This window comes from Etheostoma cragini, chromosome 13 (assembly GCF_013103735.1).
Source record: "Etheostoma cragini isolate CJK2018 chromosome 13, CSU_Ecrag_1.0, whole genome shotgun sequence".
NCBI classification, from domain to species: domain Eukaryota; kingdom Metazoa; phylum Chordata; class Actinopteri; order Perciformes; family Percidae; genus Etheostoma; species Etheostoma cragini.
The window spans coordinates 9,879,732-9,890,952 of record NC_048419.1 but is presented as its reverse complement, the minus strand read 5'-3'; the positions used below and the strand labels follow the sequence as shown (position 1 = coordinate 9,890,952).

At 38.5% G+C, this 11,221-nt stretch overlaps 1 protein-coding gene across 1 annotated transcript in view; it reads left to right on the top strand.

Moving 5' to 3' along the window:
• Positions 1 to 5,681: 5,681 nt before the first annotated feature.
• Positions 5,682 to 11,221, top strand: part of msna (moesin a) — a 19,251-nt gene continuing 13,711 nt past the window's right edge. The window contains exon 1 of the mRNA XM_034889950.1: positions 5,682 to 6,007. Within this exon, the coding sequence (XP_034745841.1) occupies positions 5,996 to 6,007 (12 nt within the window). The 5' untranslated portion in view covers positions 5,682 to 5,995. The remainder of the gene's footprint in view (positions 6,008 to 11,221) is intronic.

The following is an 11,221-nucleotide window of genomic DNA, read 5'->3' as shown; positions in this document are numbered from 1 at the left end:
AAAAAAAAAAAAACATTTGAATGTGTTTTGCCCAAATCAACGTTGGGCTTTGCTGACTTTTTTTCATGAAAAAAGACGAGGCCACCTGAGGCCGGCTGTCTGTTCATGAGAAGGTGAAACAAACTGCCTAAATGTTTCTTCATGTGAAACAATCAGATTGCAAGGCTGCTGTCAAGGTTGTTTCTGGCATTTGGCTTAAGGTTTGCGTGCCATTTTTTCCCTTGAGATAATTAAATTGTCATAGATTAGAGAAGAAAACTGTCTCAGTGCAAAAAGGCCGAAGTACTAGTAGAATGCTGTCACTGATGAAATAAATAACTCAAACTATAAACATCAACAAGATTGCCAAATTAATATCGCTAGTGTTTTGACTTTAATGGTAGTGGAATATGTTTCCTGGTAATCTTTCTTTAACCTAAACACTGGAATAGTCAATTGCCCAGATGAGCTCCGAGTACATTTCCTAAGGTGTGTTAAGCAATTACTAACTGTAATGTCAGCCACAACACAAAATCTTCCAAAATTAAATACCGTTAGGGTTCATTATGGCGATTTGTATTTATTGTGGTATAAAAGGTAAATCATTGAGTGATGTTCCCAGACATCTATGCTAGCTGAAGCAGTTTATGACAAAGTAAGCTTTGTACAGCTACAGTATGCATGGGATTCATGGGCTGTGATTTAAAGTCCATGAAATCAATTTAAATTTGCATAATTCTTGTTATATTGTCCTATAAAACCTGATTTAGTTTGTGGTTTGGAAAAGACGTGCACACAGGATTTAGCTCACAAGCTTGTGTTGCTACTATTTGACTCATTGCAGGACTCTGTCATTAGATAAAATGCTCTCATTGCCGTTAATGTTGTGGGCTTGACACGTGTGCCCATAATGCTGAAATATTATTGATCGTAGACTTCCATTTTTTTCCTTTTATTAGAGGTATGTTAATTTTGTCCCTGTTCCTAACCCTATTTCCATAAATAATTGGTTTTCGCTGGACAATAGACTACTTCCAGTCTAAAAATAAACTCACTATCACTACAAACGCCTTAATGTACCAAGTCAGTATTTTACTGCGTTGTTGAAAGGTTACACTAAAGGCCAGGATGGTGTCCCCACCCTCTTTGAAAGTGCCGCAAACAACTAAGCCACAAATGTCTAGAATTGACTTTTGCTTGTTGATACAAATTGTATCTATACCTTGAATGTAACAAAATAGGAAATGTATAATATGAAAATAGTTTTATTTAAATAAAGGGGGGGGGGGGAAATCAATGCCATAATGTTTGTGACACTGTGTGTCACTGGGAGTAGCCCATTGGTATGTACTACTTCTTACTGGGTACAGTAGTTAATTTACAGGGACATTTATGTGCTACATAACCGTGCACAGATACCCTGTGTACAGCAGTAAGCATCATGTCCTCTCTGCACATAGTCGTGTGTGCGTGTGTGCGTGCGTGTGTGTAAATATAGCAAGCGATCTGTAAATGTAACAGTTACTTCAGTTGTTCAAATACTTAAATAATTTCTGTGTTGTAACCTGTGCACCCCGTTAAAGTGCATCATCTATTTCCTCTGAATTGACCTGTCCGCTTTAAGCTATTTTAATGACAATGTCAATATTTTTGAATATATTTTGCCTAATAAAAAATGCCAAAGTTATTCTTGGGTGGCTTTATCAAACGTAATTTCTTGTGATTCAAGACACGGGTTGTAATGCAGAAATTCTATATTTTGGGGGACAAAGGATTTATGTAACTAAGGGTAACGTAACACCAAACCCAAATCTGTGTCTATGCCTGACAGTTAAATAACATTTTCATTGGGTGGACAAGAAGCAGAGGGCAGTATTGGTAGCATGCTGACACAGAGGGGTAAAGCTTTTACACAGGTTTGTGTTTATTGTTTAATGCTCTTTTGAGATACAGATCCTTTTTAAAATGGGAATTTATTGGAATGTTTGACAGTTGATTTATTGACTAACCCTGTATGTTGAATTGTGATTTATTTCTACTGTTGAATGATGCACCAATTGTAATTGCCGAATTTAGGTATTTAGGTATCTTGGCCAGTTTGCGTTCTATTGCCTGAAAGCAATATGCTTTAAGTTTTCGCTGTTTTCAAGATGTTAAGAATGATATTGCCAATGTAATATTAACTTAAGTTCAGAATCAGTTAATGGTTAATATCAAGACCAAAGTGATTTTTGATGTGCAAACATTACGCACCTCTCACAATTGGTTAAAACACACCAACAGTTTTGGTCAAATAACTGTGAACCTCTTGACGGCTTTGGAGTTTCTGCTACCATATAATTTAAAATTTGAATTGTTGGTGTACAAACTAGAAGAGGTACATGTATTTGAACTCGACTTTACATACATACAGTGTAATACTCAGGTTAAGTCACACGTACATTTCAAATCACATACTTGGTTGTTTTCTAATAAGTGAGAAATGCAGTGGTCATGTTTCTGAAGTACGTATCCTATTTGAGTAGACCGATGTGTCTGCAATGTAACAACGGAAAATATCAAGCAAGTTTTTTTTGTGTTGTGATGATCTGCAGTATTGTAATCCACTCCGACCGGATAGCATTGCTTTTACAGACCAAAATGTACAAAAATAAACTATTTGGGTCCGTGGGCTCAAACAAAATGTAAGTCTTAATGACAAAATGTGTTTCTCTCCATAAATAAAGCAACATTCTGTTCAAACTGTTTTATTGTTTTTATGACAGAACAAAATGACATATTCAATTGTGACGTCTGATGTAAAGAAGGGTAAGAAAATATTTCCATATGTAAGATATCTCGGAATGCTTACTGATGTAATATGTACAGCCCTCATCCTCCAGCAGAGTGCATATGTATGTAACATTTCCTGGTTTTCAAGTCTTTTCTGTACTAACTACTCACTAACTGTTGCACTTCATTAATAAGTTAGTATAGAACAGAACAACGTTTAGTCATACTGAAATAATAGCATAATGCTTTATCCACAACAGCTGAATAGATGGCTTGAAACGGTTGCTCATTGTAAACAGTCTCCATTGTTTGTTAAAGGGAGGTACACACATGAGGAACAATGTGTCCACAGAATGTAATGTCTTATTTTAGTGCAATGGTCTCAAAGGTTTGATAGTGGTGTGGCCAAGCCCAGAACCAAATGGTAAACTTGGTACTGCTGTACATGTAGTCAAACATCACTAAGAGATGCACATTTTTTGCCCAAATGCGACCAGGTTGGGACATTTTCCCCGTGTCCTTTTTTGGGGATGTGTATGCTGAATGCTTTCTACAGAATAATTGAAGTGATAACATTCAAATCCATCCTGGGTTTGATTAAACTTGTATAGTTCTTCAGAAGTTGGGCACAAGAGAGGCCGTGTTGTCACTTTTCTGATTCTAATGCCTTCAACCCCTCTGTGTGTGTACAGCAGCTGTAGTTGTGCAACAGGTTACACAGCACATGCACACTATCTGCTGGGCAAATGGTGGAATGGCTCAGGGCATGTCATTAAGACAGGCATGTAAAAACAAAAAAACTTTAACATTATTCCTTTCACATACAAACACTAAAATGGCCTGTTTAACTTACGCTAACCAATACAATAAAAAGGCTGCAGCTGCTGAGACCTATGTCCCTAGCTGACTTCCAAAATATAAATATAAATGAGTGAATTAAAGCAGGACATCTGAAATCTTGATTTCAGCAGCTGTTTTTACACCACCTACAGCATAGTGTACTGTGAATAAAAGGCAGATTGTATAGACTGTGGTGCAACACACAAACTTATATGATAAAGGAAGATTAGACAGGTCGGTTCTCTTGGTCAGCTGAGTGGTTTAGACACACAAAAAACCAAGTCTGGTCTTCATCAACCTTGATTTTGGAGAAGTACATGCCATTTTGCTTTTGATTCGGCTGCAGTGAGCAGCTCATTCAGTGAGTTGAGACTGTGGGAGGTCATCTTGCCCTGCGAGTGTAGAGATGAGTCAACATGCACACGCAGTGACGTCTCTGCTGTGCTCTCCCTGGTAATGTTAAAGCACCAGCCAGTCTGCAGGGATTCCTTTATCTACTCGTTGTTTTTATTTCCAGGTCAGTGACTTTTAGAGCTTAAACCTTTCAAATGATCATTCAAATAGGTAAAAACAAAGAGCAAAGTAGTAAATAGATGTGTTGGAGGCCATGCTGACAGTTGAGGTTAAAAAAACAAAACATATATCAAGTAAAAAAACAGGCATAAGAAATGCTGGACAAACCCAGTCTGCTTAAGAGACATCTGGTGATGTGGACATATGTAGCAGTAGAAATGGACTAACAAGAAGCTGAAAGAAAACAGTTACAGACATCATCCGCTAAGGGCCGCTGTGAAGGAAAATGTGTGCTAGGGTAACGATTTTGAGCTGCAAAGAAAAGAAGACGTCTGGCAGTGTTGGTGAAAAATTCTCAATCTGGAGTGACCAGGAAGTTTGATCCACAGCAGCCACAGACAGATGCTATATATCAAGCGTGTCTTACACATGAAAAAAGAAGATGAATTAAGTATTTTGGTGTACTGAGCAGTGCGGAAAAGGTTGGTTTGATGAGTCATTGGGCCAGGTCTGATAAAGCAGTCTGGAATCTGTTATGTTGACAGAAAACATTTTGTGACAGTGGCGTTCCCAGGGCGATATTTATCTCTCTCTACAGGGCGTAAAGGACATTTTGATAACCACGGAAACAACTTTAACACACACTCCATGTACTCCACTGTTACCCGGGTCACCACATCTAAGCCCAGCCGGAAGTTACTGTAGCGGTGCCTGGATGTTTTCCATCATTACAACACAATAAGTAATGTGTGTGGCAACGGTGTTTGAATATAATGCTGTGAATGTGTGACATCATTTGTTGGTTTGTCATTGACATTTTCATCAGTTTTTAAGCTTTACGCCTTGCCATTTCTGGGTGGTTTGGGCACTGATAATTTGGTCTCTTTGGAGCTCTTGTTAGTTACTACAGTAGTGTCCTCCTTTATAACTTTCATTCAACCCAATTAGGGATTACTTAAAAGTAACTGCACTCATGTGCAGTGTATGTTCACCGTCTCTACGTGACCTCCCTCGGGGCCACCAGGACCGCACTACTCAATTAAATTTTCAATTTCTATTTCATTTATAGTATCAATTTATAACAAGTAAGACTGTAAGACTGTATACAAAGAGGTCAGACGCATGGAATGAATTGAAAAAGTAAATGCTGCGAACCGAACGCACACTGACAACTAAGATGTTCATGGTACAGTACATGATTATACAGGGTGTGTGCAACCTATGATACACTGTCATTTTTCATGATTATTCTCTATAATTTTGATTGTGTTGTTGGCAAACTGCAAAACCCCTTTGAAAAAGTCTGGTCCAGTGATGTTTTATTTAAAATGTAGGCTATTTAAAAGTAATTGCACCTCTTCTAAGGCTGCTTAAATTGACAATGTGGACTACGTCATAGTCCACATTTCTATGTTCTAATACATATACAAGACTTACCTATGGCTCTGTGTAAAACGTGTCTGAGAGTGAAAGTGCAGGGGAACTTTTCGGCTGGGAGTTGTGAGGCAGGGCTCTGCAGCCATGATGATGCAGCTACTGCAGGCGGAGTCTGCTGGCCTGAACCCTCTTTTTCTGTCTGTCTGGCTGCTGTCCTGTCATCGGCCTGGGTGTGGTCTTGCAGTCAGGGGTACCGTTAGCAGGAAATCAAGCTACAGTCCATTTCACTTTAAGGCGAAACAAAGAAAATAATACTCTCCCCGCGCTTAGGGTTGAAAATAGTTCTTCGTAGGCAAGCTAAAAGTCACGTTTGTGTCCTCGAGACGGGAGGGCGTTTGATTGGCGCCGTTGTTCTGATGGGAAAAAGTTTCCTACTGGTCTCGCTAACTAGTAGTCTGATTTAATAAGTTTTTTTTCTTCATAAAAGCTGAACCGGACGTTAAAGAAAGGAACGATGCCGAAGACGGTAAGAATGAAAACTGCATTTCGTTATCATGTAAAGAACGTGTTTCTATTGTCTCCATCGACATCTCCGGCATCGCTATAAAATTACAATGGGACTTATTCTTTGAAACTGGCACTTAATGTTAACCTTATATAGTGCTAATTGCATCCCTGGTACACATTATGGCGTTTTAACTTCCTTTAAATTAGCTACATCCCTTCAGACTCACCCGGGGATTGCTGGGGTACTTTCCGTTATGTGTGTGTGCGCGTGCGCGCTCCCGCTTGTTTGTTCATTAAATCTAGCGCTTTTAATCAGACAATACATTCAGCCATTCGGGGTTTAGTACGGCATGTTATTACGTTACTATGAGCTTCACTCCGCAACTGAAGAGCCCGTGATTACATTTTTAGAATCGGCTGCCGGCGGAAGCCGCTGGGTGCAGTAGGCAGTAGCAAACGAGCTAGGCCTTCTTTTCAGTCTGGTTTAACAAGGAGAGGTTTGAACTGTCATTCAGGCCAGCTGTTCTGCCCAAATCTGGAGCAAATTGAAGCAAACTTAAAACAGGGAGGTGGGACAAGGGGAGGCATTAGAAAAACTATTATGGCTTTTTTTTACTGTTAAGAAAAGAGGCTAAAATGTTGCTCTGTGCTGTGATATCAACTGAAGAAGCACCCAAAGCTTCATAGATGTGTGCTGGTGAAGCTCTGAACAAAGAGAAGGACGGCCACACACTCACACCCACAGAGTTGACTCTTTGTTTTATTCAAACAGCACTAGAATAGGCACAGCTTCAGGTTTCAGCTGAATGCCTTAGTTTAACCACCCAGCACAACCAGAAGTGAAAGTGGTGTCTAAACCATCCCTGCTGGCTTTGACTCAGCAGAATGTTTTTTTAATTAGATAATATACAAACTGAAATCTGTGTGGAGTCCTTCTTATCCACAGTTTGTTTGGAGATGTGATACCTACATGCACTCTCTGGCGATAAAAAGAACATTATGCTACAAAAAACAGGCACACATGACATGACATGACCCGTGGCATGAAGCTGATGCTGAGTAGGCTACCAAGCCATGAAGTTTTTTTTACAGTGTAAACACTGAAAATCATTAAAGCACTATCTTTTTTTTTTTCTTCTTCAATGGCGCAGCATCAGACTGGCTTGTGTATAATTCAGGGTATATGCTTTAGACTCACAATCTACCCCTTTAAAAAAAAAAACTATATAATTTTAGGCAATGTAACACTAGGTCATTATGTGTTATTGTAAAAAAAAACTTGCATGCATGTATAATCTATTACTGCTGACATATGATTGAATCTGACTTGTAAACCCCCCTTGCCCTTTCAAATTACAGGCAGAAGAACAAATGGTACCAAATGTTGTAGCTGCTTTTCCTTTCTTCCTGCAGTAATGTTTCTGCTAGTACTCCCTCGATATTATTTCTAGCTGTCAAGCTGAAAAAATGTCATCGCATTCTGGCATTTGAAGTGCATACTTAACGAGCGTTCACCACCCTCCTCTTCCCGAAAGGAATTCCTCTAATCACTTCAGTGTTTAAGAAAAAAATGTACAGGGCCATTATTTTTAGGTAAAATTGGGGCAATTGATAACTTTGTTTTAATTTAGGTAATTAGTAATTAGCAAGTAATTGGCCAATTTATTCATAAAATGTTGCTTTAAAGGTTATGTGCAGAAGAAAAAAAACTATTGTGACACATTATTGATCAGAATCATAGAAGGTCAGTATCCTGTTTGTAGTATATGGAGCTCAACAATATCTGCAGTTATTAAGGGGACTTTCATGTGTTCTGTACTGCACCAAAGCTGATAAGTATTAACAATGTTTATATTTTCCACTGCAAGTGTTTACTATGCTTTTCATAAGTATTTGTAGTTCTTCGCTTAGTGTTGTCTTTGTGCCAAATCTCTGCCGAGGGACAATACCAGACTAGTTGCCTGTAGTATGTGTAGCAGCTGCTGAAGTAACAGCTGGGGACCTGAAGGATCCCTAAATAATCTGTTTGGCAGTCACGATCAGTTCACAAGCACACAGACACTGCAAGCTGCAGCTGTGTTGCAAAGACCTTCCCCTATACATACTAAAAAGAGGAAACTAGTAGTGGCCAGAAACGATAGTCAAGAGGAAGCAGCACGATTGATGCAGCACGTTTTTTCTCAAAATAAACAGGGACAACAAACGATTACCAAATATTGTTGCAGGATATGCTAGACAATACGGGTTATATTCATTAATGAGCAGCCTATGATGTGTTTCCAACATTAAACATATAATCTAGGGACTACTAAGGGAAGTTATAGTGCAGCAAAGCCTAAAAACATCAGGCTATATGCTGTCATCCCGTCCCAGGGTCAATCATTGCACCTTCTGTGGATTGGGATATCAGTGTTGATGAAGTGTAGGTGTTCACGATTCACAAAATGTCACAATTTCACTTCATATCGATTTTTAGGCCCAAGATTTGATTCAAAATCGATTTTTAATCCTAAAACGATTTTCCATTTAAGCAACATTAGAGAACTTTTTTGCACCTTAAAATAATGTTTCCAAAATCGTTTCAGTGGTTCATCAACTCGTAACAGGGTGTACGGCACTTCTGCATTAACTTTTCGGCTCTCTACCGGCTGTAACGGCACTATGCAAGTTTGCCAGATCGGGTAGCGGATCTGTAGATCCAATGAGACATAATGGGACAATTCTGCTTCCAACCTGCAGGGGGACCGAAACAGGAAAAGTTACAAAGTGTTGCTTTAAAAAAACGATTCACATTATGTAAATGTAGTTACTTTTCTCATCAGTATACACGGCATTACAAAAAAAAAAAAAACAATATCAACTGATTTTTTTGAATTCTATGAATCAGTTTTGAATCTGTAGAGCTTGAATCGCGATACGAATGTGAATTTTTTTTTTTTTTTGCACAACCCTAATGAAGTGGTTAAAGCCCAGAACTGCTATTGCAGCTCTCAGTGGTCTGCTTCCTTTAGTAAAGCTTGCGACGCCATGTGAAGATGCTGTAGACAAGGTCTATGAAGGAAGGAAGCTGGATGCACCGATTCAACAAATGATCCACTGTGGCTTACTGTGCACTTAGTGAAAGTTATTTCCCTGATTTGTAGTCACATCTACAACAAGCCAGCTCAGGGAGTAAAATCCGTGGCTTAAAATTGGTTGTTTTTCCTTAAACCGTTTTGGTTGTTTATTAGTTTGAACTATAATAACTTTAACATTTCACAAAAGCAATAATTATTGAGAAACTCTGCCTTTGCTGGACTCCTCTTGGCAGTGCTTAAGTTTCCCAAGGAAGTCACGTTGTGACTCAAGGTTTCTGCACTTACATCAGTTCCTCTCTCTGGTAATTTCCTTGCCTGCATCCTTATAAGGACTTTCACATCAGAGTCTAGCTGTTTTCTCCTCCCTGCTCTCCCCTAGCGTGGTCTTCAGAAACCATGCTCCACTTTAGATTGCATGACAGCAGTGCAACAAGTTCAGCACTTGCTGTAGGTCTGTGTTTATTAGTGTCATTTTACATTTGAGTGGATATTAGTTTTCTATCATCAATGTTTTTAGATTGATTTGCTGTGACGTGTAGTGCGGCTTATTTTCTTTTTTTCGTTAACACAAGCACTCCCAATTTACATAAAAATGCTTTTTAAATAGGCCATTTCTTCCCAAGCACTACATATTACTCTCTTTGGTTCCTTTACTTAAATCTGACCCCGTGTTGTAACAAAAACGTGTATTTTTCCAGTTTATTGACTATATTGCTGAATGGTCCATCACCAGTTTGCTCTCATGTTTGAACAGTTGAATCATTTCAGTGTAAGTACAGCAGAAAACCAGTTTTTCGTTATTCACAACTGGTAAATAATGTTAATCACATAAACACTTAACACCTTTTATCCACAAATACAGAAACCGCCTGTTATTAATATTACACAAAACTTGAGCCTGACTTACCATTTTAGCCTGTTATGTAGAAATTACGACAGCTGCAGTTTTCTTGTTAGGTGGACCACACTTTTAACAAGTGTGGTCATGGAGAAATGGTAAATGGAAAGACCCAGCGGTATGCAAGCAGGGGATTAAATGAGTGTGTAGTGCACATAGCAGAGAAGATTAACAGTGTGTACTGAGGTGGTGGAAAAACTAGAATTAAAACTTCTGGAGTTTTTACACAAATAGCCAGTTCAATATTTTCTTTTTGGAGGGTGTGAGAAAATCAAACTTCTGAAAGTAAGTACATCTTTATTGTTATTCATTTATTATTCATGCTTTTTATGTAGCATACTAGTTATCCTTGGTTTTGGTCTACTTCTAAAGCTACTATTGGATCAAAATAAATCATCTTCACCATTTTCTGTTAACATTCTCTAATGTTTTTTAGGGGATATACCTACCATTAGAGACATCAAATATTACAAATAGATTGTTCAATGATATAGGAGATGAATAAATGATGATTATTTGTCCCTCATTGTAATGAAAGTGTTGAGTACAACCTTTAAACCAGACAAGTTCAAACTGTGTAGTAAAAAACAACATATGCGAAGCACTACAGTAAGCTTTAGTCCACATAATACTGCAAACACAAGAGCCTGTGGTTTGCATCAGTGGACATCTTGTGTTTGTGTAAACGCGTCCTTAATTCTTACTACACACCAAACCAATAGAGCATGAGACTACTCTGCACTGTCACCACTGGAAGGTATACTGATTGGGTTGCAGGGATTTTTGCAACTTGAAAATGGAATTAGGTATATGAAAACATGTATAAAGTATGCTTTATAAACATGTACTTTATATTGGAGAATGTAGTGAGATAAGCATTTGCATCTACATGTTGGTATAGCATTTTTGTTGGTTTTACATATTTGTGTGTATACGGCTGGGACAGTATAACACAAGGATTTGAACCCAAAAGCAGAGTTGGCAGACAAACGAGTAGGGATAAAATAGTCCTTACTTGGTCAGTAGGAGGCTTACAGTTGGCAGTAGGATGGCTGGCACAAATGCAGGGGTCAAAAGAAAAGCAGTATATCATCAGCCCGACCAGAAAAAGGGATTTTTAAGGCTGATACCAATACAAATATTTGGGAATTTAAAAATCTGAGATTCCGATCTATATTGGGCGATATACACTCACCGGCCACTTTATTAGGTACACCTGTCCAACTGCTCGTTAACACTTAATTTCTAAGCAGCCAAT